The sequence below is a fragment of the Diadema antillarum genome, unplaced genomic scaffold, assembly GCF_040938485.1.
Source record: "Diadema antillarum isolate AM-2024a unplaced genomic scaffold, OU_Dant_1.0 scf00000100, whole genome shotgun sequence".
In the NCBI taxonomy this organism is placed as follows: domain Eukaryota; kingdom Metazoa; phylum Echinodermata; class Echinoidea; order Diadematoida; family Diadematidae; genus Diadema; species Diadema antillarum.
The window spans coordinates 539,137-566,964 of NW_027270989.1; the positions used below are offsets into that span (position 1 = coordinate 539,137).

The window sequence follows — 27,828 nt, forward strand, 5'->3', positions numbered from 1 at the left end:
TGTTGTTGTATGAGGATCATTTATTACGAGGACGCTGCTGCCTGCCTGTTTTTCTTTCCAAGCACCCACGTCCCACGGTCGCGGTCACGGTACGGAGCCGGAGCTCGGAGTCGGGGTTAACTCCTCCGGGGCGCTCCATTACAGCGCAGCGTTGCGTTCGGGCTGGTCGCAGTTGTAAACCGCGGACGGACGCGGACGGACGGTCACGCCGACTCACACGGGGTCTTCTGCTTCTGTGATTCTCGCTTCCACCCACGGCCTAACGTTAGGCTAAAAAATGACTACCCAGGTTTTTTATTGAGCAGTTGAGCTGAGAGGATACCACTCCACCACACTGTGAATGCACTAACCACACAGAAAAAGTCTCCACATGACCACACAGCAGCTAGCACCGCATTCCTTCCCTGACCCTGCCTGCCCCGCCCCGCCGGCCCAGGCCTGACTGAGACCAGTCTGACTGAGCTGTCTTCACAATCACAGTTGTTCTAACTTCTATTTATCTATACTATAGTCTGAAGTAGAACCCTGTCCCTGACTCCCTGTTCTTATGTCACTCATGAGTCATTAACATTGGGTACTGCACTGGTCTGTGTGCTCTGTAAAAACTCTGGTTGCCACTTGCCACTTGTTGACCACTTAAAACTTTTTATGTGGTTCCCCTTTCCGAGAAGAGAATGGATTTTTTTTTTTAAATTAAACTAGGCCTACCAGTAAAAAAACGGTAGAAAGGTGATCTAACTTGTTTGATCTGTACATTTTATTTATCAGGTAGAAACATAGCCCGACCAGACGCTGTTTAATAATATGCTGTACTGTCGTGCTACGTACAGCGACTGGGCTGTGTATAGTTAGTAGAAACAGGAAAGATGTGTAGTGTACTCTAGTCTTTGACTGATATCTGACAATTTGTATATTGCTGTTGCAAAATATAGTTTTGTACTGCACAAAGCTGAAATTTGATAATACATCTCAAGAACGGGCTCAAGAGAATTAACTTGTCACTAATGTCAGTATGGGCATGGTCTGTTGACATTAAATGAAACTTGCGATATTGAATCTACCACCAGCCATTGGGTGCGGGCGGGTATGATACTTCCTCTTTGTTCTCGAAACCTGTGGAAGTTCACCAAATCTCATATTGTCGTGATGGCGCGAGGATATGCGACCAAGGTGCTGAATGTGGCAGAAAAGAATGATGCTGCGAAGTCAATAGCAGAGGTGATGGCCAAGGGCAGATACAGAAGGGTAATTGTTTGACAATAATTGAAGTTCCATGACATTGATTTTCTGGCATAAATAAAAGCATCCCATTGATAAAAACTTGACTAATTCGCTTGAATGTTTGGTACCTGGTAGTCACGAAATACTTCAGAGAACTATGTATATGACTGAAAAGATGATGTTAGATGTGGTTTCCTACAAGGTTATCAGGAATTTGTTTTGAAACTCAGTCCTTGAATTTTACCCTTAATAGAGCTGCACTTCAGTTTAGGAGTTCATATGTCTTAATCTTACAATTATGGGTTTTACACTTTTAATTTACTTCACATTTAGTGAACAATTTTTCATTTGTTGAAAGAGTTTCCAACTGAATTGAAGTTGACAATATTAAAGTATCATCCTTTTTGAGGGGACAGATTACAGGGGATGGTATGTACCACACTTTTGTTACGGACTACTGTCTGTATATGACTAAAAATTTGCAAACTTACTTTGAAATATGTTGTGCATGCAGTAAATGAGGAGCAACAGAAGATCACTTACTTACAGTGATATTGATCGCCATCGTCTTCACACATGCTTTTCATTCATTTACAGAGAGAAGGTTTCTCAAAGTTCAATAAGATCTACGAGTTCGAATACAACATTCTGAATCGGCAGTGTGAAATGACTATGACTTCAGTTTCTGGACATCTGCTCAACTATGAGTTTGCAGTTGCTTTTCAAAAATGGTAAGTAGGCTTTACCCAAATGTAATTTTACATCCACAGTGAGAACATCTTTACCTTTACAGCAGTATATGGTGTTTATTTTTTTTTTCTTGAAGTGCTGTGTTGAAAAGATTTAAATTTGCCTTTGAAGATCAGGTACAAGAACATAGGCCTTGGACATGTACTGTAGGAGTAATACTTGAAATGAAAAGTTGAAAGTTGAATTTGTAACGTTCACACATTCATGCATACATTGTATATTATAATGGTTTAGAGTTGCAATACTCGGACATCTATTGTCCATTGCCTTGTATAGCACATCAAATTTAGCTGCTAGTTCAATGATGTGCACTTGCTCTTTTCTCCATCTGTGAAATGTCATCTTACTAGTACTAGTGGTGAGATCTGTCAAAATGAACATACTTGTATCTTCTAGGAACAGTACAAAATACGTCAATTTAAGTCTTTATTGCTCCATCCCACTTTAGATTGAAAGATTTAATGTTTATTTTTTATTTCTTTTTTGAAGGGGGATGGTGATATGCTACATAACTCTTTGGTCAGATTTGAACATAAGCACACTATAATATTTTACTATTGTGTGTTAGCAATGATACAGATAGAGATACAGATACAGATATTTTTATTAGTCTTTCTTCCAACAAAAAGGATAATCATTTTCCAGGTGAAAAAATACAATACAAATTATACAAAGTATACATAATTCAGACATAAAAATATAACTACAACAATATAAATTAGCAGTCGCACATAATATACAATCCACATAAATTAAAACACAATTAAAATATCTTCACAATCATAATACAGAGTAACCAGGAAGAGAGACTAATAAGAGATAAAAAGACAGAGAGAGAAAGAAATAAGAAAGAGAGTGAGGGAGAAAGAAAAAAGGGAGACACCCAACTAGAAGTGGTAAAAAGAAAGGAAAAAGTCTGATATAGACAAGAGAAAAAGGACATCATTTATGCACTGCACTGTGTTTAAATTGAATTACAAGAAAGAAATACATATACAAAGACTGCACTGGGAAAGACACAAAGACAACCTGTCGATAGTGCCCTAGTTAAGGACACAAGCTGGAATGCAGTGTTCAGGAGTAGCATACCTTCATGTAACTTCATGTAACTTCAGATGCGGAATGTCCCACCAGGTGCAAGCCAGGCAGTGACCATGCCAACCGAATCATGCAAATTTGTGTAGTTAGCACGATCAACGCCCAGCACACTCCAGGCGAGACAATCCGCATCTACTCAAACAATTTACCATGGTTTTGTGTAAGTGTGCTTAATGCATGTGAGGTTAAAACAAATCGAGTGGTAAAAATAAATAAATATGACCAAACGTCTTCATTATATCAAGTGATACGAGGCGAGAAGTGAGGGTGAGAGGGGAATGAGGGGGAAAGAAAAGAAGAGGAAGAAAGAAAAAAAAAAGAGGGAGAAAGCAAGAAAAAGAAGAAAAGAGAAAGAGAAAAAAATGCATATGCTGGTAGAGAGACTACATGTACCCTATTGTTTCCCCATCAATAACAAATTAAGTAACATATTATAATGCATATAACAAATTTAAATGGCATCTTATGATACATATAAATCCCTAAACACAATTCATGTGTCAAATCTACAGACGCCTAAGAAAAGATTAAAGAAAGTGACTACGGTAGAAACCAAACAGCTCCAACTGACTCAGTGTCGCTGAGTACTATTGAATAAGTATATTGCACTTGGAATAAAAAATTCTTCTTTGTAATATCTAATGATACAAAAAAAGAAGGTAGGGGAAGGGGAGGGAGAAAAGAAAAAGAAAAGAAAGAAAGAAAGAACAGTTAAAGAAATGTTGAAAAGAAAGAAAAAAAAAGAAAGATAGCAAGAAAAGAGAGAAAAATGCATATGCTAGAAGAGAAACTGCATGCTTTCCCCATCAATAACAAATTTAAATGCATACATGAAGTATATAAATTCCTAACATAATTCTTCACAGATAGTTACATTGGATGTATCAGTTTCATAAGGTTCATATGTCAGTCTACAGACTCATAATAAAAAGGACTTCAGCAAAGACCGAACAGTCACTGACTCAGCGTCGCTGTAAACTATTGAATAAGTGTATTGCACATGGAATGAAAGTTTTCCGAAAACGTTCTGTTCTGACACGTATCTGACGTGCTCGACCAGACTCATTTAAAATCACTGAGGATTTAGTGGTTGTAAAGAATCCTTCAATAATTTTTGAAAGTGAGTCAGAAGCCGTTCATCTGCCAAATTACTGAGACATTCTACATCTTCACCTATTATTTTCCCAGCAGTCTTTGTAATCCTCTCAAGCCTTAACCTATCCTGTACCCTCAGAGAGTTAAACCAGATGACACAACAATATGTGATCACAGATGCTGATCTAAAATGAAGGAAAGGGTAACTTTTATGTGGTAATGATTGAATGATCCTGTTTATCTACCCATAGGCATTCATGCAACCCAGTGGCCTTGTTTGATGCCCCGGTGCAAAAAGGATGTCCAGATAACTACAGAGATATCAAGGTACTGTATAACAAGCATTCTAGGTAGCCATTAGTTAAGTAGAATACAATTTTGTGTGTGTGACAAGCGTATGTAATATGTGCCTTTCTGGAGCTGTTCCAATCCATTTTTGTTTTTCCTTTGATTGGCAGTTGCTTCTTTATCAGAAGCATAATTGAGTACCAGTTTGTCTAAATGTAACCACTGTATACAAAAGTAGACTAGACTGATTTCCATCTGAATTTATTGTGTTTTTTCTCTAACCTGTTAACTTGCATGAGAAGGCTGTTCAATGTATCCCACAGTGTGCAAGTGGTACATGATGTTACTTGAAAACCTCAAGTGGTGTTGATCCTGCTTAATTCTGCTTTGTAGTGTACCCAAGTAATGTATTGAATTAGTGAGCATTCTGTATTTGAATTTACTCAATAATGTATGAATATGGATGTGTCTACTCAAGTGTATTCGTATGAATTACAAATGTATGTGTGTCAGAAGTCACTGTTTTTTGCTATATATCTGCGGGTGCTGTTCGTTATTCCAAAGGTTCGCTATTCCGAAGGTTCGTTGTTCCGAAGGGTCGTTAATCCGAAACACGCAAATTCCCTATACCTAGAGGTTCGTTAATCCGAAAATGAAAAAGGGTTCGTTAATCCGAAAATTTGTGGCGTTATTCCAAAGGTTCCGTTTTCCGAAGATCGGTTAATCCAAAAATGAAATTCGGAACAATGAACCTTCGGAATAACGAATCTTAGGAATAAAGAGTCTTCGGAATAACAATCCTTCGGAATAACGAGCTGTAACCATATCTGCACACTGCGTTTTTATTGGCGAATGTGATATTTCCGTCACTTCATATTCCTTGCTGCTTTCTGCTTTGCAGAGAACTCTAGAGCGTGAGGCAAGGAGTGCGGAGATTCTGGTTGTATGGACAGATTGTGACAGAGAAGGAGAGAACATCGGATATGAGGTCATAGATGTCTGCAAAGCAGGTACCTTCAAAAGTTCTTCTTAAAATTGTTGTTTAATCTCATCAGTTTTTCAGATTTGAATATTCATTAATTGCAAATTTAATGGTTGTCAGTATCTTTGGGTGAGGAGTAATATTTAATTCTAATTAAGTTAATATTTCCTTCATTTTTCTGAAAGGTTCTCAAGTTACACTTGTATCTCATGGTCGATTGTACAATTTGTACTTCCCTTTATGTTATGCAGTCACAAATTGTGGGTGGAAGATACGCTACTTTGCATTCCTTTCAAGTGAAAATAAAGTCTGGTGAGGGTTTCTTTTGGAGTGCAGACACCAGACACAGCTGTCTTCCTTCATTTCATCAGTAATTGTCATGTATTCAAAGGCTGTTTCTTTATCCGTGAACTGTGATGTGAGCTTCACTGTAAAGAAATGCCCTGCTTGGTCCAAGATGTCGCTATTTGTGGTTTATGGAATGTGACTTGTCTAAACACGGATGCTGCATGTGTTTTGCTGCTGATATGCCAAAAGAGATTTCAGCAAGCATTTCTCTTTATTTCATTCTGTTCTAAATCATATACTAGTAAATGCATTGACGAATCATTTATGCACCATGAGGTACATCTCGTTCTCTTCTATCTATTCTAACAGTGAAACCAAACCTTCAGGTGTATCGTGCAAGGTTCTCTGAAATTACTCCCCAGTAAGTATAAAACATAGTATGCTTTGGACATTGTACATGCTACAGCAAACTTAACCCGTTGAGGACGGTTTGATTTTGCTATAACATGCATTTCCCGTAGGCACCTCCCCGAGTATACGTGGGACTCGTCTTCAACGGGTTAATTACAATTTCTTTCCTAACCAAAGTGGAAAATCTATATCTCTGTGAATTTTAGTCATGAAATGAAAAGGATATTACTATAAAGCATGTAGTATATTTCTCATTTTCTTTTAATTTAGAATTGCAAATATTTGACTGTGACTTGATGAATGACTATGTACAATGTACTTCAATGCATAACAATGTTCGCATACCGCAGATAAATGTTATACACAAGAATCTAGCATGTAGTCCAATCTGGTTTCTCCATCATGTGACTGTTCATGCATCCTTGTACCTTTTGCCACAAGGCAACAGGCAGCACATGGTACTTCTTTCCATGTTCAAGTTTTGTGTAAGAATGAACGTGTTACATTATGAAATATATATGAAAAATAATAAAGAATGATCCTTTGTGCTTTCATAGAATATGCTTTCATCCATCAATCCATGTCTATCAACTTAAGTGTGAATGCTTAGTCCACTACTTCATGTCACACCTCTTCCTGTTTCTTTGGAGTGGTACGATGTGCTATGTGATAGTGCTCTCCCCCAATTCCATCCTTCGTTTGTTTGTTTCTTCTGATTGCAGATCCATTGCCAATGCATGTCGTAATCTGGGCAGACCTGACCAGCGGGTGTCTCAAGCAGTGGATGTCAGGCAACAGCTTGATCTCAGGATAGGTAGGAGAAATAGACCTCTATAAGTCCCTTATCAATATCGTCATCATCATCATCATCATCATCATCATCATCATCATCATCATCATCATCATCATCATCAAGGACTACACATTCCTCTTACCAGCCTAATCTTGGTAATAGCCTTGTGAGGCATGAACCATTGAATTTGACTAAATGTCTCTTTGACCAGTCAACTGGCACATTTGGTCAGTTTTTCTCTATCTGTGTGCATTAAGTTGATCTTTATAGTTTTGAGTCACCAAGCAACATCATTCATACCAGTATCCATCTGCAATTGAATATCCAGGTGCAGCGTTCACCAGGTTTCAGACCCTCCGCCTCCAGAGAGTCTTCCCAGAACTTCTGGCCAATCAGCTCATCAGCTTTGGCTCCTGCCAGTTCCCCACCCTGGGCTTCGTGGTGGAGCGCTACAAACAGGTGGAGGCCTTCATCCCAGAGACTTTCTACAAGATCAAAGGTATTTTGAACCACAAGGTTGCCATCTACCAGGAATAACTTGAAATTAATTTGTAGTAGTGGTCAGTTACAATTCATTCTTGAATTAATTTACAAATGTTGATTACATAGTTTTCAACATTGTTGTATTTGCAAGGACAAAGTATTTGCATACATGGCAGTTAGGTTTGTTATGAAATGGGATGACAAGAACTGAATTCTGATCTGTTGTCATATATTCAGTAGTATAGGCAAGCATGGTGTCACCGGACACCATGGTATTACCGGACACGCACAGTTTTGCATACTAATGACATTCTGTACGCGCGAGACTTCGTAGATTAGCCTCACAGAACTTTGTGTTGACCGAAATCGCAAAAAACGCAACATAAAATTGTAAAAACACGAAGAAATTCACACTTTACCTCAAATTTATAGTTGAGTGACCCACACCTCGTCATAGTTAATATTTATGCATGTTTGAATCACATTTCGTGACTGAAATTCTATGAAATCCCACTCACATACAGGAAAAATGCTGAAGATGCCAATAGAACCAAAAGTTCACTGATCGATATCGGAAATTTGCAGCTCTCGTCCTCAAAATGCGAACGATGTGGAATAGTTGTGCGCCAAGGGGCCCGCAACTCGTCACCCGCGCGTGCAGGTCCCCATAGACAAAGCACGTAAACTAGAAACAGAGTCTAACCAGTTGTCGATTTCTCACAAGGTTTTATTGCGTGCAACTGTTCGAAATGTTCAAGACAGACATTTACTGTAAAATACGAAATTTGAACCTCATTTGCCGATTTTTTCCTTGTCATCCGCTCGATGAGAATTTGTACGGTGATTTGTGGGATAAATTGTGATTCTGGTGCAAGGACTAGGTGCGAAAGATGTCGATTATTTCATTGCGAAAATCGCGTCCGGTAATACAATGCGATTTTGCACCGCGCAAAAAGACAACTTTTTTAGAGGGGTATGTTTGAAGCATATTTTCTAAAAGCTGGAGCGAACAATTGACATAAGTTGGCTGAATCCGTAATTTTCAGAAGTCTGTGAATAAGTGGTGTTATTTTTAGCCAAAATTTCATCCTCTGAGTACGGAATTCAAAGCCACGAAAAAAAGCGTCCGGTAATTGGATGTCCCACCCTATATGTGTTGAAGCACAGTTTCCCACTTTTGCTGCTTTTAAAAAATTCCGCTATGTTTCCACCAACTGCCGGAAATCCAAATGAATTTTGTTAGTGGTCAGATGTAATCAATTCTGGAATCATTTTACAAATGTTGATCACATACATAGTTCCAGCATGGCTGTATTTGGATGGGACTATGTGCATATTTTTGAGTTCTGATCTGTTTTCATATCTTATATTTGTTGATGGACAGTTTCCCACCAGACAGAAGAGGGTTTGGTGGACTTCAACTGGAAGAGACACCGATTGTTTGACCAGCTGGCCTGCCAAGTGTTCTATGACATATGTACAGAGGTAAGTCAACTCAGAATATTCCCGGTAGGTTTACTGTGCATATGCTTACGGAAGAGCTAACCCAGGAACTTTAAGTGAAACTGTGATTGATTGATTGATTGATTGATTGATTGATTGATATTTTATTTTTGTTAACTTCAATTCAGTACGCACAACATATTGTTTCAGTTGTGCACATTCAGGTAAAATTTGTGTTTGCTGAGTGTAACCTTTCTACTCTTCACTGTCCAGGCATGAGTTCATATGAAATGGTAATAAACTGACAGAAGTAACTTGATTTACAAGGTATCCTAAGTAAAGTGATAACATAAAATGATACAGCTTGCAATATATGTATTACATCATGCACATGTGCTTAATACAGTTTGATTTGGACATGTGGCAGTGTGTATTTGATTGTGTACATTCACATGCTATTTTTGTAACCTTCTTACCTTGTTTAAAAAAAAAAAAAAATGATTTAAGTTTGACATATCATCTTGATCCTTTTTGAGCATTCCACCTGTTACTACTCTGTTGAATATTCAGAATCCCTTGGCTACTGTGGTTGAGGTGCGTAGCAAACCAAAGAGCAAGTGGAGGCCCCTTCCTCTGGATACTGTGGTAAGTTTGTGTATCGGTACATCCATACTCTGTGACACGAGTCAATTGATGAAACAGCATTCACTGGTTGTCCTTTTGTCACTCAAATGGCAGCAAAATTTTTAGCTCAACCTACAGCACTGTGTTACCAAGTTGTGTTAATTCTCCTTGTGAGTATGATAATTTCTTGTTGCTTCATTTGCTTTAGAATGACTACAAATACTCTTCTGGGCCCCATTTCATAAAAAAGTTGATATAATAGCAACTCTTGCTGGGATGACAATTGTCATGGAAATGACAAGAATCCAGCTTCCTGATTGGCTGTTGCTATTGGAAGTTGCCATTCCAGCAAGAGTTGCTATCCTAACATTTTTTATGAAATGGGGCCCTGGAGTTTGTGTATGCACTACACTGTACATTTCACTATGAGAATATGACAGGATGATTGACCGATTAGATTTTGGGAAAATTAGTGTATGTATGCAACTGGAAAGTATGAAGATTAAGATAACATGTAGCATATCATGGGGGAAATGATGAATCTTTTTGGTATATGCTACAATGTAGTTCGTTTGCTTACTATGCAGTAAATATGCAATATGTTTTCTCACTCGTATGGTGTTCCCTCTCTTCAATTTGTCTCTTTCTGTACATGAGCTCAATGTCTCACTGCTCTTTAACCTCACTAGGAACTTGAAAAACTTGCTTCGAGAAAGTTGAAGATCAGTGCTCAGCAAGCCATGAAAATTGCAGAGAAGCTCTACATGCAGGGGTATGTAAAGGATGTGCTTTTCACAATCAAATTTTATATTACTACGTGGTCACAAATGTGCTTTAACTAAACTGCAAATGTCATTTGCTTTTCAAAATGTCTTCCGCTATTTTTCCTGAGTTATGTGCACATGTATTCCTGTTCTTTTTCTTACTGTACAAGGATCCTTTTGATTTGTTTTGAATAATGTAAAATTGTTGTGAAATTTGCCTATTGTCTTTTGACACTCACATTTGAAACCATTTTTGGCCTCTCAATATCAATGTAGTTGTGAAGACAGTCATTTGGAGGGTATACGCAAAATGAACCACTCTGGATTAATTGTATCCCCCGGCATGTATGCAGAGGATACTTTGGATTCAGCAGCGTTACGCCGCAGCATCACATTCTTGTGTGCACTCTAGCGGCCACAAACCTTGATAGATTTTATTGAAATTTTGTCTGGAGGTTCATATTGGTAATATCTCCAGACCTATAACTTTGGGTGATGCTGCCCCCATTGTTCCGTCTTTTATAGGGTAAAATGCCATATTTTTTTGCATAGTTTGTGTGCGCCCTAGACGTCACATTCGTCAACAGATTTTGTTCAAATTTGGTATTGAGGTCTATCATTATGTACTCTACAAGCCTATAGATTTTGGATGTGCTGCCCCCAGTGCTCCATCTTTTATAGGGTCAAAGGTCATATTGTTGGTGGATGGTTTGTGTGCGCTCTATAGGCTACATTTCTCGACGGATTTTGTTCAAATTTGGTATGAAGGTCTATCATGATATGATCTACAAGCCTATAGATTTTGGATGTGCTGCCCCCAGTGTTCCGTCTTTTATAGGGTCAAAGGTCATATTGTTGGTGGATGGTTTGTGTGCGCTCTATAGGCTACATTTCGAAATGGATTTTGTTCAAATTTGGTATGAAGGTCTACCATGATATGAGCTACAAGTCGAAAGTTTTTGGATGTGCCACCTACAGTGTTCCATCTTTTATAGGGTCAAAGGTCATATTGTTGATGGATGGTTTGTATGTGAGCTCTATAGGCTAAATTTGTGAACAGATTATGTTCAAATTTGGTATGGAGGTTTATCATGATTTTATCTACAAGCCTATAGATTTTGGATCTGCTGCCTCCAGTGTTCCGTCTTTGTAGGGTCAAAGGTCGTGTTGTTGGTGGATAGTTTATATGCACTCTACAGGCTACATTTCTCGACAAATTTTGTTCAAATTAGGTATGAAGGTCTACCATGATAAAATCTACACTGACCCCAGTGTTCGGTCTTTTATAGGGTCAAAAGTCATATTGTTGGTGGATGGTTTGTGTGCGCTCTATAGGCTACATAGATTTTGTTCAAATTTGCTATGAAGGTCTACCATGATCTAAGCTGCACCTCGTCTTCACAATATTCACCTTTATGTTTGAAGAAGGGAGGGGATCTTTGTCCTCGCTCAAACTTGAAGATGAAGCAAAAGCTGCTGCTAGTGCCGAGGGATACAATAGCATTGCGCGGCAATGGACATATCTAGTTTGTTCAATGGCATGAAAGCTAAAATGCAAAAGATAAGACTTCTATCGTGTAGTCTGGTGTGAATCTCAGAAATTTCCTAACTTTCCACTGAGTTTGAGAGGAATTCGGCTTCAGTCAGCATTTGCATCTACGTTCATTCAACTTTGCTTCATGTTTGTTTTCTCTAGCTCTGTATAGTTGTTTATACATTGCAGATAGCAGCAGAGATATAAAGCTGAACCGTGATATTTTATGGGAAGCAGAGTGAGACACTCAAATAATGCATCTCATAACTTTGTCATTAATCTGCTCTGTTAGGATAGATAAAATACATGCATTGAACAATATCACATTGCAAAACACTACATGAGTCCAATTTCAGTTTTTAATACAGTGGACTCCCGTTATAACAAAGTCCTCGGGACTGGTAGTTTTCTTTTGTTAGATCGAAATTTCATTATAACCAAACAAATAAACAGTAAAAATGCATAGAGTGGAAAATGATGCGGCCTGAAATTTTACTTCGTTGTAACCAGCATTTCATTATAACCGTGTTCATTATAACGGGAGTGCACTGTATAGGGGTTACACTATATACTGGATCCTATTTCACAAAGAGAAGGAATCATGAAGTACATTATTCTTTTTCTTTTTTTTTCACAACATGTGTCCCTTGCAGATACATCAGCTACCCTCGTACTGAGACCAACATCTTCCCAAAGGAGCTGAACCTGGTGCCTCTGATTGAGAAGCAAACACAAGATCCTCAGTGGGGTGGTGAGTTTCATGAATATCTGCTGTCTGTATTGGCCATTATCTGTTTTTTTCATGAACCACAAACTTTAATGTGTAAGTTAAACTGTTATCAGATTTAATCAGATCAAATCATGCTCTCTGACACAACCACTGTAAGATTCATAGGACTACTTGCTCAATTTCTTGATTTGACTTCTCTTTGGAGTGGACTTACATTAGCAATGTATTTGTTTTCCTCTATCAGCCTTTGCTGGCAGCATACTTCAGCGTGGCCCCACCCCAAGACAGGGCACCAAGACCGACCACGCCCATCCCCCCATCCACCCCATTAAACATGCCAGCAACCTGCAGGGCAATGAGCAGAGGGTCTATGAACTGGTGGTTCGACACTTCCTTGCCTGTTGCTCTCAGGTAGGTTGGGTGGCAGGCACCTGCTTAAAGGAGACTTTGAGGAAAACCCCAGAGCATAAGGGGGTGGGGGAGGGGGAGGCAAGTCTGTCCTGACTAAGTGGTCACACTTTGCTGTTATGTGGTTAACACTTGCATTTTTTTTTTCTGCATGGCATAGTCAGGAAATATTCCTTGCACTTACAGGTTCTAATTGAAATTATGGATTCCAGGGAGGCAGGAAAAGCAGTATCTTCTGAGGGGCCCAGCCCAAAAGAAAAAAGTGCAATTTCTGTCATCTATAATGTCACTAGTGGCTCAAAACAGTGCATAGTATATATTTGTGTATATTCCAACATGAAAGAATCTTTGAATTAAAAATAGTAAATGTATTAGAATGTATATGATTGTCTATTGCAGCATAGACAAAAAGAACACCGCGGTGGACATGATTTATAGGGTGGTCTATGAGGCCAGTACCGATAGCATTTTACACATCCTGTCAAGAAAAAAAAACCACATTGATTTATTTGCATGTCTATGTAATTATTGCTATACTATTTGTGGTAAAATTTACTACACCATGAATGGATTGCCATGGTATAACATTTTTTCTCCATCTGTATTTTATTTAAACATTATTAGCATCATAGCAATGTTATGTTTAGTCACTTATGCCATGCAGACCAATCACTGAATAGGATTGCCATTAGTGAAGGATATAATACCAAATACATGTATTGCATCTGGCTACTGACTCTCTAGTTTAGTCTCACATTAATCTATCATTCCCTCACAGGATGCACAAGGAAAGGAAACCATCATCGCGATCACCATAGCATCGGAGGAATTCACTGCGACCGGCCTGATGATCATCGCTCGTAACTACCTCGACGTCTACCCCTACGACCGCTGGAATGCCAAGACCATTCCAACCTTTGAAGAGGGACAGCAGTTTGAGCCAACCACGATAGAGGTGAAAATCCTGTTTGACTAGGTGGAAATAAATGTGCAGTTTTAGATACTGCATGCTATTTTTGTAGGTCATGAATTGAATGTGATGTTCTCAAACTATGCAAAGACATAATCAGTGATAGTCTGAAGCTAACATTTAAATCTAAAAAGAGCGTGATCTCAAATTCAGCATACATTTAATTTGCCAATATACATTTATTACATGCGTTACATACATTATAAGGTAATGCTTCTTTTGATTCATTTCAATCAAAGACAATGAGTACAATGATTTTCTGTGTGAATGCAGGACCTTACCAGTACATGTGGGGCAGGTGATCAAATGATCTTTGCCCCAATTTCGCAGCTATTTGATATTCATTTTCCAATTGACGACATCTTCGCACTTCATGTGACATAAAATATGAATTTGATGAAACCATTCTGCGATTATTGTTGTATATGTCATTGTGTTGCCGATTCTGTCTGTGTGTACCTGTATGTTTGTCCAGATGACCGACGGTCAGACCCAGCCACCACCCCTCCTCACAGAAGCAGACCTGATCTCCCTCATGGACAAACATGGCATTGGTGAGCTCCCAGCCTCCCGTTTTCCCCGTCCAGGGTTTGATGAAGCATAAGTTTCCTGAAACTTGCTTGCTACATGAGCATCTTGCACAGTAGCACTACTGCTCCTCAACAGGAAACTGGCCTTCATGTTAAACTTTATTTATGTTAGTCGTTTATTTGCGTGATTTATTTGCATGATGCTTGTTCTCTATTCTGCACAGGAGATATGGAACCCGAATACAACTGTAAATGTCATTGGGACTAATACTATTTGAAGGATACATTCTCAATGCAACATATGCAGAATGCATCATGTGAAACATTGAAGCCTAAACATGGCAGATATTATTTAGATTTTCAACCTTTTTTTACATTGACTTCCTTTTATAGAAATCTATATAGATGGCAATGATGAATGAATTAAATCCAACAACGTCAATGTGGATATACATGTAGTCAGAATGGATGTTTAAACCAGTATATCAAAATGGTTAAGGTGACTTTGCTGTGCTGCACATTTTGCCTGTATGCAATAAAGACTATGCATGGTAGTCAGTGAAAAAAAGAAAGAAAGAAAAAGAATTAAGAGGATTAACCCTATTCTAACTGGGGGGGTCAATTTGACCCCCCCCCCCCCCCCCGACATTTCGCGCCGCGATTCCACAACGCGCAAAGATTTTACCGCGTCGTTTCATGACTTTTTTCATTGAAGTTGCGATGTCCAGGTACACCGTTCTGAAGTTACGTAATGTTTTGCGTATGCATGTCAACCCAAAAACAGCTCAAATTCATGGTATCGTGTGCAAATCCAATGCAAATTGTGTTTTTTGGTTAAATTGATATAAATTAGATTATTTCAACTTTTAACCGTTGAAATTAATCAATTTTAATGTAGATAAGCTTGAAAAAGTGCCTGCAACAAATTTTGGCCAAAAAACTATAGAAAACAAAAGGTCAAAAAACAATGAAATACATAAGAAATTAACAAAACAATAAAAAACAAAGGAAACTTATTTTGATTGTGCTATTTTTTTACAAGAAAATTGTTCAGTGTGTCTTGAGGAACTCTTACACAAAAATTTAGCAATCATTCAGTCTTTTTAATGGAGTTATAAGTGAAAATATGATTTCATGGGTAAATTTGCATAATTAATTAATTAAAGATAGAAAATCAAAATTTTTCTTTTTTATGACCATGTAATCTTGTAGTTGACATCCGGCTCTATCTTCAGGCAAAATTTTGCGGTGATCGGCGGCCGAGATCTGAAGGGGGGGGGGGGTCAAATTGACCACCCCCCCCCCCCCCCCCCCAGTAAAAACTTGGTCTCAAATAACCCAGTTAGAATAGGGTTAAGTCATTTCATGTCCAGCCATAGTTTATCCTTTGATGAGACAAAAGTGTGACTCATGTCCTTAACTTGCTCCTGGCAGGCACTGACGCTACCCATGCAGAGCACATCGAGACGATCAAGTCAAGATTGTATGTCGGGGTGAGGCCAGACGGTAGGCTGGTGCCAGGGGAACTGGGCATGGGGCTGGTGGAAGGATACGACAACATGGGCTATGAGCTCTCAAAGCCTAACCTGAGGGCAGAGTTAGAGTCTGACCTCAAGAAGTAAGTCTCCTGTTGGTGCTTTGTGCGTTTTTTTTCCTCCTCCTCCTCCTCCTCCTCCTCCTCCTCCTTCTCCTTCCTCTTCCTCTTTTTCTTCTTCTGTATATTGCTCTTTTAATCCTTCTTGTAATGATTGCCTTTGCAAAGATGGTGGTGATGATCGTGATCATGACAGTGATTATCACTAGTGATATTACTATCACTTCTAAAAATGGTGATTTAGAAGCCATTATGTAGATGATGACTGGCGGGGGAGGGAACATACCGAATGTTCAACCCGAAGGGTTTGAAATGCTATTGAGGGAGGTTATAAGTCCCGAGACAAAGTCGAGGGACTTATAGCCTCCCGAAATAGCATTTCAAATCCTGAGGGTGGAACGTTTGGTACATGTTCCCGACAACAAAAGTCATCATCTGTTATATTATTTGGGTTAGTCAAATACGTCAACGTCAACCACCAAAGATCGTAGAGATTCAGTGTACTTAAACTTACGCGTAGCCCGACCAGACGCTGTTAATACGCAGTGCGCTACACAGCAACTGGGCTGTATAGTTACAGTGTTCGATCTTTGCAACCACCAGCATGCATGCAGAGCACAGCAACGCACTCGATCGCTCGCTCGCGCAGAGCCAAATTCACTGTGCGCGCGTGGGTGGCATGGCCAGTCCTAGGCCTACTGTCATTTGTCACGTGAAAATGTTTTCCCATGGGAGAACATTACCAAGAATGTTCGCCCATGGGCGAACATAACGAATGTACCTCCATCACGTGACTGTGTTTAGCCAATCACTAACCGGTATTTGACTAACCCATTTAATATATCATGTTATATATCATCATCCCTGCTGATATTATCAGTAACTTACTTTTTATATGTGTGAGATGTCATAGAAAATCTAAAAATATCAAAGTTCTTCTAAGAAAATATAAGATATGCAGTGAAGACAGAAACAAGAAAACCCAGACAGATAGATTTGATAGAAGTTTGTATTTTGATTGGCAAGAGAGATTTTGTAAGCAAGCAAGCTTCGGATGGTGATTCAAACTTGTGTTTTTGTTGAACATAAAGTAGTGCTTTAGACAGCAAAATATGAAGGGATCTAGAATAGAAAACATATGCTCAAAATATTCTGAAACACTTGTGTTCGGAAGAAAGTCCTAGCAAAAATTGGAGCTTATGCAACATGCCATGAAATGATACATAAAAGTAGAACCATTCTCCCTCAAGATAGAACTCATCTTTGTGGCAAATATGTTTAAGGAAATTTCTTGTTGTTTGTTATCAAATATGCACCCAAAAACCTTGCATGTGGTGTTTTCTTCAGAATATGTGATGGCCAGAAAAATCCTGACGCAGTCCTTGGGGAGCAAGTGGAAAAGTACAAGCAAGTTTTCACTGAGGCAGCCCGGAAGGTGTGTGCATTTCAATCACTCTACCTGTCATGATCTTTATATCATTTATCATTCATAAAGGAATGGATGTTTTCATGTCCTCAGAGAGAACAATCACATTTCATTTCTTGCCGCAGGATTTAAGTAGCATTAATACTAAAATCACTTTAGTAAAATCTGTGTGTACTTAGTACCTTTTTAAATCCAGCAGGTTGAGTAGCATATAGTCATCACAATCATTCACTGGTTTTGCCATACTGAACATTTTAAAAGATGTCAGCATGGTATGTGAGTATTAAAATGGTAGAGGATATCAGCTACTGATACAATTTGTATTGCTCTCTGAGAACAAGAAGGGTGTTTCTCCAAACACTCTGAACAGCAATAACAACTTTTTGGATCTTGGCCGACATGACAGGTCATACTGTCTTGTTTTCCATTCAGAAGTGCATCGATTGTGTAGAATCTACTCTATCTCATGATTTTGCGATTAGGGTGATGCTGTTGTTAGGACTGGTAATGAAGACTATTGAAGTAATTCATTGTACCCCACAGGGCTCGACACTAACGGTGGCCCGGTGGCCCGGGGCCACCAAAACTGAAAGTCGGGCCACCAAATTTCAAAAAAGGGCAAATTTGGTGGCCCGCCTCAGGCCACCAAAATTTTTTGAAAAGTATGTCAATTAATTCGTAACTTTTTGCGCCGGAAATTAGCAGTTATAATCGCTTTGTTTAAAGGATGGATGAAAAGGACTGAATGAGTGCCTGAGAGTGAGTGTTGCGAGTTTGTTGAGGTTTATTTATGAGTAGATGTATGTCCATCTTCCAATTCTTACTATGACTGGATAAAACTTAGATATTTGACTCATTAAAAAAAACAGAACTTTTAATGTTTTTTTTATTGATTTTTTTTTTTCGGGGCCACCAAATTTTTCTCTCGGGCCACCAAAAATTTGAAACTGAGGATTTTGGTGGCCCCATCGGGCCACCAAACAAAAAAGTTAGTGTCGAGCCCTGGTACCCCAGCCAAATACTTGTTTGATGGTAGAAATTCAATGTGTGTAACACTCAAAGTAGATAGTAGCGAAATGAGCATTGCCCCTCTTTAACCTGTTGAAGGTGAGCTGGGTTTGCTATAACATTTTCTACAGACACCTGTCAGAGTACACTCAGAACTAGTCTTCAACGAGTTAACCCGTTGAGAACGAGTCCCGAGTATACTCGGGCAGGTGTCTATGGGAAGTGCGTGTTTGAGCAAAATCAAACCGTCCTCGACGGGTTAACAAGAATCTATGCTTTCACCTATCTGTGCAGGCCACTACACTTGATAATGCCCTGGAGCAGTACTTGGGCCAGCCAGCCCAGTCACAGAATGCTACTGGTGAGAAATTAATCTTAAAGGGAATGTTCAGTTTGAATTGACACAGCAATTCAGAATTGAATCTGTCATGTAAAATTAATTTGAAATCAGTATTGCAGTGGATTATTGAAGGTTAGAAATTAAATACATATGAATTAAAGTAGTTCAGCAAGTTGACTAATCTATAAAGTTGAAACCCAATTTGGACTGGATTGAAATCAATCATTTACACAGGGTTGGTTGAAAGAGGTTCATGATTAATGAGTACACCTTCAGAATCATTTGTGAGAGAGTGTAATATTTTTGTTGAATGCATTTTACTCTCCCTACATTGAGCAATGGTTGTCAGAAGCATTGTCCTTCAGTTGATGTCATGTTTGTATGTGCATGTTTTTTGTTTGGGGGGGGGGGGGGGGGAGGTGGGATTTTAAGTGTAACTGAAAAAGAAGTTTACTGTGGTTGGATTTTGATGAAAAAAAAAAACAGAACAGAATAGATGCTCAAGAATACCTTGTTAAGGTGTTGTGTGTGTGCATGTTTCAAGATTAGTACTGCTACAGTATTCTACTTCAATGTTTTACAATTATTTTGGTGTCAACATATCATGTTTTACATGTACATTTTTAATCTCTGATATGTGCATGTTGGGTATTATTTATGTATAATTGCTTTACTCTTTTCTTAAAGTTAGATTCCATGCATTCTTTTAATGTTGGTCAGTTTGTTTGAAAAAAACAAAACAAGTTTCTAGATATATATCGACAGATGTAGGGATTTAACTGAATTAGTGGAAGTGAATTGACTTAAATGAATCTTGATGGGAGGGAACAAGGAAGAGACGTTGGAGTACATTCTCATCCTATCCCATCCAGCCCTACCAGTGAGCACCCCAGCCATCGTCCGTACGTGTCCCCAGTGCGGTCAGCCCATGTCCCTCAAGGAGAGGAAGACTGGGGGATGGATGGTCAGCTGTATGGGCTACCCAGCCTGCAAGGCAGCGGTCTGGCTACCAGCAGCCGTGGAGTCGGCTGAGCTCTCAGACACGGTCTGCCAAGAGGTACATGTGAAACCTCTCAATATGTGTCAAATGCAACATTCTATTTTGTGTGATACAGTCCGACCTCTCCTTTCCGGTCTCCCTTTATCCGGATCTCCGGATGCGATCTCGGCTTTTCTTTTTTTTCAATCTAATAATTACAGGGAAAAGGGGGATTTCAAACTCAAACGAAATTCATACAGAAACTCACGTGAATTACATATTATTCCCCACATAATTAATATACATTCGCATCAAATTTTCATTTAGGGGGCCGACATAACATGCATATACTACCCCCAAATAACAGCAAGAACATGGACAGAAAACTCTTTGTTAAATCAGGGCATGGTGCAGGCAATCATTCATTGAGCAAATTATCAGAGATTTCAGAATGCAGACCGGCTGACGAGAACTTGACATGTTCACACAAAATTGATACATGTATATGTGTGTATTAAACATTGAGTCTCCCATATCCGGCCAAATCCCTTATCTGGATGAGCGCCGGTCCCAACATTTCTGGATAGAAGAGGTCAGACGGTACATGCAAGTGTTCTGCTGTTCTTGAAAGCTCCTCTACTAAATCTGAGGGAGGGGATGCTGTTTGAATTATATACAAAAATACTTTCATCTGCAAAATTGTATGTAGTTTTTACTAGAATTGGCTCAGCATGAGAAATTAATCTCACAAAATTTTCAATTCTTACAGAAGTCCAGTAAGGATGCACTGATAAAGCAAAATCTCGTCCCGTTTCAGTAGTTATCACTGTGAGCTATAAAAAAGGTGGAGTGTTGAATAGATAGCAAAAAGTGTTAATCACCAAAGCTGTCAAACCTCCACTTCACTTCAATTTTCTTCCAGTGTCGCCCCGGTCCTGTCCACAAGATCAAGTTCAAGTTCAAGCGCGGATCAGTTCCACCAATGATGCCACAGGAGTGAGTGAAAAACGTTTCTTTCTTTGACATTTTTGCTGTGTTCAGTGCTATCAATGGTTGATTCTCACGGCAGCATGCAGAAAACTCCCAAACAAAGCACTTACAAAACTCAAACTCATGATATATGCTGAGTAATCAAAGACAACAGCTTGCGGTGAATAAGCTGACTACTTTCACTATCATGACAAGAAAACTCTCCTAGTACAAATGTCTATTCATAGAGAGAGGTGCATAATAAAGATTAAACACCATGCAGATGTTACATGTAAATTGTTTATGAAACATTCATTTATTCCTTCACATTTGGCATGTGCAATTACATACGTATAATGACAAGATGACTGTGTGGTCCACAGATTGTAAATTTTCCACTTGAAATGTTATTTCAGGATGCTATTTTTCACATCGGTTTGTGAGTGCTGCTCTAAATACTGTGTGTGGATGATTGCAAGTAGCTAGTTTGATATGTTCGTTCTTCTTTCAATTCTCAGTGCTGACTATTGGCCCAGCACATATTAAATCAGTGTAGTAATGGGTTCGTTCAGTCAAGTGTTGAAAAGTGCATCTTTATTCAGATGAATAAGTAAATAAATTCAGTGTAATAGTGATTGCTCTCCCTTCACCTGAAGAAGCTGTGTGTCTTGCCATTACTGGTTCAAAATATGAGTGTAACTTTAGCTTTATACCTGTGAATCAGTACATCATTTGTTTGTTTGTTTGATTGTTTGTTTATTTGTTTGCTTTCATGTGCAGAGGTTAAAAATCCTGTACAGTGCACTCCCGTTATAACGAACATGGTTATGACAAAATTCTGGTTACAACAAAGTAAAAATTCAGGCCACAACATTATCAGCTCTATGTTTTATATTGTTTATTTGTTTGGTTATAACGAAATTTCGATATAACGAAAGAAAACTGCCAGTCCCGAGGACTTCGTTATAAGGGAGTCGCACTGTAGACCTACTGCTTATGACCCCTGGTAGGAAACCTTTATTCTTTAGTCCATCTGGTCTATTTATATGATATTCCCCAGGTATGAAGGATGCATTGGAGGCTGTGATTCCACCCTCAAGGATGTCCTCGATCTCAATCTGAGTTACCTCAGACGAGGGAGCCAGTCAGCTACAGGTGATTTTCGAAAATGGTCAAGGCCAAATAAACGAGCAAAGACGAAGTGCACGTTTGTTGATTTGGTGGTGGCCATCCCATGAACTTTTTGATAGAATTTTTTTTTTAAAATGTGAGAGTTTGAAAGTGTTAGATTGTTTGTAGATTTGCAGAGCAGTGTGTGCACAAAAGCCGTATATAAATTTTAAAATCAAAACACCATATAGCAGTCATGATATAGTGGTAACAAAATATATTTGCATGTGCAGAATGCTGATTTTATGATTTAATGCTGAAAAGTGCCCAGTATGTTGAATAGAAAGTCAAGTTATACCTCTTAGATTTAATTTCAGATAATTTGTGGGATTAAAAAAACCGGAGCAGAAGTATTTGTCTTTCATTGTGTCTGCAAAGGATTTACGCCCATCTTCAACTTGCAAAATTTGTGAGGTCATACTCATTTTTAACTGGAGTAAAGCAATCAGTATGTTGGCATCATTGCGAGATAGGCTGTTGCAAAGTAAAATGAAGCAAAAGTATTTGTCTTTCACTGTCTACAAAGGATTTGCGCCCATCTTCAATTTGCAAACTTAGATGTTCCTGCTAGATAGGGTCATATCTATTTACAACTGAAGTAAAGCAGTCAGTATGTAGGCATCATCGATAGATAGCTTGTTGCAAAGTATTTTCATTCTCAAATTTTACAGGAGGAGGTGGACAGATGTCAGCCTCACATGTTGGAAGAGGCAGAGGAGGAGGGGATGGAGGATTTGGTAACAGAGGAGGGAATGGCTTTGGAGGAGGAGGAGGAGGAGGAGGAGGTGGTGGAGGAGGAAGGGGAGTAGGAGGAGGAGGTGGTGGTGGTAGGTTTGGTGGAAGAACGCAGAGAGATGATGGTGATGATGAGGAGGCAGCACATTGGTTCAACTCTGGTGGAACATCATCCTCATCATCAGCCAATAACAGGACATATGGAGGAAGAGGAGGAGGAAGAGGAGGAGGAGGAGGAGGAGGAGGAGGAGGAGGAGGAGGAGGTGGAGGAGGAAGGGGAGTAGGAGGAGGAGGTGGTGGTGGTAGGTTTGGTGGAAGAACACAGAGAGATGATGGTGATGATGAGGAGGCAGCACATTGGTTCAACTCTGGTGGAACATCATCCTCATCATCAGCCAATAACAGGACATATGGAGGAAGAGGAGGAGGAAGAGGAGGAGGAGGAGGAGGAGGAGGTGGAGGAGGGGGATGGAGTGGAAATTCGTCGTCATCATCTAGGTCATATTCGACATCATCATTTGCTGGACCTGCAAGGGCACCCCTGTCTCAGATAGCTTCCAGGTATGAAATGAATTAACAAGAGCAGGAGAAAAACTTAACTTTACAAAGCTCGTGATGGCTGCATCTTAATGATGCATAACTTTGAGTTGATCGTGATTTGTAAAGTATACTTTGAAATTATTTATCTTGTTTTTATTAGCCTTTTATTTATCTTTCTTTATCATTTAATTGATTAGCCATATTTCCCATGAAAGGTCGCACAATGCTTCACAAGTATGGCCTGTCATAATAAGACAAACAGTTTGTCCCGCCTTGCTGTTGATGACATAGTAGAATGGTTTATGCATTACAAGATAAACAGGAAAATATGATCCTTCTGGTAGTCATGGCTGATTTATTTTCTTATATTGATTTTCTTGCAATAAAGTCATCTTTCATCATCAGCAATATCTTCAATACTACAATGGATATTAGTAGAGATCCCATGTTTCAAGATGCTCGGATTAACTATGCAGTTGAAGTCCTCGATCACATTTAATCTCACGCATCCAGTAGGAACAGGAATGGAAGAGATGTGTCCGACAGTTCTGGCAATGCTGTGGTGTGTAGCTGCGGTCAAGATGCTATACAGCTCACTGTTCGAAAGGAGGGGCCCAATCAAGGTTTGAATCTCCTGGCATTTAATTTTTTACCCTTAGGCATTGTAAAAACAATCCTCGTCGTTGTTCAGTACCTTGTTCAATGTATAGTTTGTGTATTTATACTGTGGTTGCATAGTGGTTTCAGGCATAAGTACTGTTTCTGTTTTTGTTTTTGTTTTTTTGTTCCTTACTAGGTAAGGGATGCATCTTTGATAGAGCTAAACATGTTCAATCATGGCGGTTCATAAATGAGTATAGAGAATCCTGGTCAAATCAATGAGATTCTGACTGAGAGACATATTTCCTGATTCATTGTCTGAGATTCAGGGGGGAGAGGGAAATTGTTACCTGGCTGCAAAAGAAAGGAGGGGTGTACATCATGGTCCAGAAATAATTAGCACTTTAAAACCTCTTAAAGGCATTTACTTTTTGTGCCCGACAGCCACAAATATGAATTATCAAGTGTTGATATGTATATTTCAGTGGCATACAGTATTAGATTTCATTGGCAAGTTCACAAGGAATATGCCACAGAAAAGCATTATATCCTCTTCCTCTTTGTACAAGCACAAGAAGTATTACATTTCACCAAGAGTATTTCAGTTAATGTCATGCTCAATCATTTTCCTATCAGGTCGTCAATTTTTCAAGTGTCAGTCGGGAGGTTGTAACTTCTTCCTGTGGTCGGATGAGAACACCCAGGGCCAGTCAGCGGGAGATGACTCTCACTTCAACAGTGGTGGTAGGGGAGGCTTCAGCTCTTCTTCCCTTGGATCCACAAATGGAACATTCCAAAGGGTCAGAGACAATGGCAGGAATGGTGGTGACCAGGGCAGTTCCACAAACGTCTGGGGGGAGATCATGTGCCAGTGCAGTGGTGCAGCAGTACAGTGAGCATTACCATCACTCTTGTGTTGAGCTAGGGAGATTCTTCTTTTTGTCATGTGGTACCATGTGCCCAGTTGATATTGTTATGTTAACTGTTGTTAGTAACCTGGGGCAAACCACAAAGGATCAGCATCTTTAGCTTGTGTGCTTTCTGTGAGAATAGACATAGCTTAAAACCCATGTGTACAAGAATCACAATCTTCAGCACAACTCCTTACAAACACCAGAGTGAAATCACCAATTGAGTGGAATGTGAAGGGAAAGAAGAGTTATTGAAACAAGTTGTACCCACTGTGCGTGTGATGTTTGGGTATGCTACAGTTGTTTTGCTTGTTAATGAGATAATGAGAGCTGTTAGAAAACCGTCAAATGCATCGATTGTCCCTTTGCTTTCTTTTTGAAGTGTTGAGATAAGATTTACTGCTTTTAAACTATACTCTCTGTTAGATTAAATCAATAAACTGAACTTCATGAACAATACAGGGGAAATTGGTATAACGAACACTGCTATAACGAGATATCGGATATTGCGAGGAAATTTTCCCGGTCCCAAATTTCCTTCCACACAAGTCTATGTAAAATGCTACTGTTATAGCAAGATCGGCTATAACGAAATAACTGCTATAACGAGATAAATTTTGTGATTTCCAAACAAAGAAAAACATAGCCAATCAAACCTGTTATAGCGAGGTAAAGCAAAATGTCTTAGGGTAAAACTTTACTTCGCCTGTGCTATCATGTTCCGAGATTGTAAAGCTCGATGCGCCAAAAACTGTCTTGTACACACATATTTTCTTCAGTTCACTCTACAGCTAGCACCGCATGTTGTACGTGTATACGTATGTGTGTGTGCGCACTGATACATGCAGAAAATGTGGTGGGACATCATCATGACGTTTAGCAAGTGTGAGGCATCTGATGCTGTGATTGGCTTTCTATGTAGGGAATTCCCCATCTTCACACACACACACACACACAGTCATAATATACATACAGAATGTGTCACACACACACACACACACAGAGCATTGTGCAGACCATATTCAAGCTTTCCACACACAACACACACCCATACCATAACCACATACCAATCCACAGACGATCTTCACACAATCGCAAGCTATATAGATTTACAAATTCAAACGTCTACAATTAATAAGAAAAACATTCTTGATATCGGATTTCATTGGGGAAAAAACATCTTCTTACCCATAAAGGTGAGTAATTACCTCACACACATTACCAAGTTATCAGTATTGATTGAAAGATGATGGGTAGTCCCACGTGTGCAAATTAATGTCTTTATGTTATGCTCTCTTTTATGCTACTGATATAACGAGATATCGGCTATAACGAGGAAAACGACTCGGTCCCGACCATCTCGTTATATCGAGTTTCCACTGTATTTCTATTTCATCCTTTACATCTGTGTTTGCTTCCCCCCGAAAAGACGCACAGTCCAGAAGGAGGGTCCAAACAAGGGGCGACAGTTCTACGTCTGTGGGAAGCCACGGGAGAAGCAGTGCAGCTTCTTCCAGTGGGCTGATGAGGAGCCGAGGACCAGTGGAGGAGGCTTTGGGGGAAGTTCATCCTTTGGGAGAGGTATGATGCTGTCCTCTGAATGTCAACAGATGTACTCATTTTTAGTCATCATAATTAAAAGGCAGTTGAGCCATTGAATCCTAGAGATATTTTGCTTATCTGTCATTTTGAATTGGTAGGTCAGAACTTCTGTGTGCATCTTTTCTTGAAGAAATATTCAGTGGATCTGGTTCAATTCATTGAATCTTCTCAAAATCAGAAACATTTTTTGTTTTTGTGCTGTGGTGTCTTTTTCATGTATTTGAACATCAACATACATGTATCCCTTGTAGTGCACTGATTGTCAAAGTTGTATCCTATTTCTCCTGTTTTATTTGCAACTGTTTTGTCTTTCCTGAAAGGGGGCCATTCCTCATTTCAAGGAGGTAGAGGAAGAGGAGGAGGAGGAGGAGGAGGATGGGGTGGAAAGGGTTTCTCCAAAGACAACAAGAGGAGGAAAGCAACCTGCAGTATCTGCCACGAAGAGGGTCAGTTTGTTGAAGTTACGAATTTGTGGGGCATTCAGAGCAAGCAGTGTGATACAGTATATATGGCTGTAGCTTCAGATTGAAGACAATAGGATTTTTCACAATCAGTGTTTTCACGTCAAATAAAAGAAATGGACAAGATACTAGTATGTACTTTGTGGATGCAGGGTTTGTGGAAAAGTAATGCGTAGGGAGATGTGTATGCACCGCCTGATTTTATCAAGAGTTATTTCAAGCCTAGTCCCACTGATGCTTAACTGTTTGTGTGTGCATGGTTTGAGTTTACTTGTCAGAATTTGAAGAGACTTCAGAATTGTCAAGATTTATGCAGTACTGCTGAGTAGTGAGGACAAATGAGCTTGAACATAGACTTTCACAAAGTGCAGAATGTATGCTGTTCATGCATACTCTACCCACTCTACCTTACATGAAGTCTGTAAATACGTAATATATATATATATATATATATATATATAAATAATTCAGTTGTAAATTTTGTTTTTGGTGACATCTTCAATTAAGTGAAATCTGTTTTCACTGTCAGTGATTTTTCTTTTCCTCAAACACTAGATTACATTCTTATCACCAATAAAAGTACTTCAGTGCATAGTTGTTTCAGAATATTCAGTAATTCCCCCCCCCCCCCCCCACACACACACATCAGCAAAATCATCGAGATTTATGTTATTCATGAAAATTTAAATGTGCTTCATGGTTTGTGTCTTGTATCACAGGCCACACAAAAAGGTCGTGCCCACAGAAGTGAATTTGGAGGCAGATTGGTCCACGGTCTTGACACGGACAGAAGATGGCAACGTCAGTTCATTTCCATTTGCTTTGACTGAAAAAGCAAAGTGCGTAAACTATGGATTCACATCAGAAGATACGGCTTGACCTTCTATCAATCCATCTTACAAATACAGTATTTGTAAAAGAGTGCCTAATCTGTGTTCAATATTTTGTAGAATGGGAAAAGTGTGATATTTATCTCTACAGGTAATGGTCACATGGCATAAGTGTACAGCCAGACCAGACCAGATGCAGAGACTCCAACTCTCCCGTTTTCGACGGGAGATCTCCCACTGAAAGCCCATTT

At 39.3% G+C, this 27,828-nt stretch overlaps 1 protein-coding gene across 1 annotated transcript; it reads left to right on the plus strand.

Moving 5' to 3' along the window:
• The first annotated feature begins 1,075 nt into the window (after window positions 1-1,075).
• Window positions 1,076-27,544, plus strand: LOC139718841 (DNA topoisomerase 3-alpha-like). The gene is made up of 27 exons (XM_071630305.1): window positions 1,076-1,245; window positions 1,819-1,952; window positions 4,416-4,491; window positions 5,354-5,462; window positions 6,092-6,143; window positions 6,856-6,947; window positions 7,255-7,425; window positions 8,794-8,894; window positions 9,423-9,497; window positions 10,166-10,248; window positions 12,428-12,525; window positions 12,749-12,915; window positions 13,691-13,867; window positions 14,358-14,436; window positions 15,847-16,030; window positions 17,354-17,441; window positions 18,735-18,801; window positions 19,653-19,837; window positions 20,682-20,755; window positions 21,789-21,883; window positions 22,630-22,686; window positions 22,840-23,194; window positions 23,696-23,796; window positions 24,410-24,665; window positions 26,114-26,265; window positions 26,607-26,732; window positions 27,467-27,544. The coding sequence occupies exons 1-27, from the start codon at window positions 1,087-1,089 to the stop codon at window positions 27,496-27,498; spliced, it is 3,345 nt and encodes a 1,114-aa protein (XP_071486406.1). The 5' UTR covers window positions 1,076-1,086; the 3' UTR covers window positions 27,499-27,544.
• The last annotated feature ends 284 nt before the right edge of the window (window positions 27,545-27,828 follow it).

Excerpts from the sequence above, each read along its gene's own strand:
- LOC139718841 (XM_071630305.1), top strand. The coding sequence starts at position 1,087 with ATGATACTTCCTCTTTGTTCTCGAAACCTGTGGAAGTTCACCAAATCT. Across the intron at positions 12,526-12,748 it reads ACAAGATCCTCAGTGGGGTG|CCTTTGCTGGCAGCATACTT; the intron begins GTGAGTTTCATG and ends TTCCTCTATCAG. Across the intron at positions 20,756-21,788 it reads CCACCAATGATGCCACAGGA|GTATGAAGGATGCATTGGAG; the intron begins GTGAGTGAAAAA and ends GATATTCCCCAG.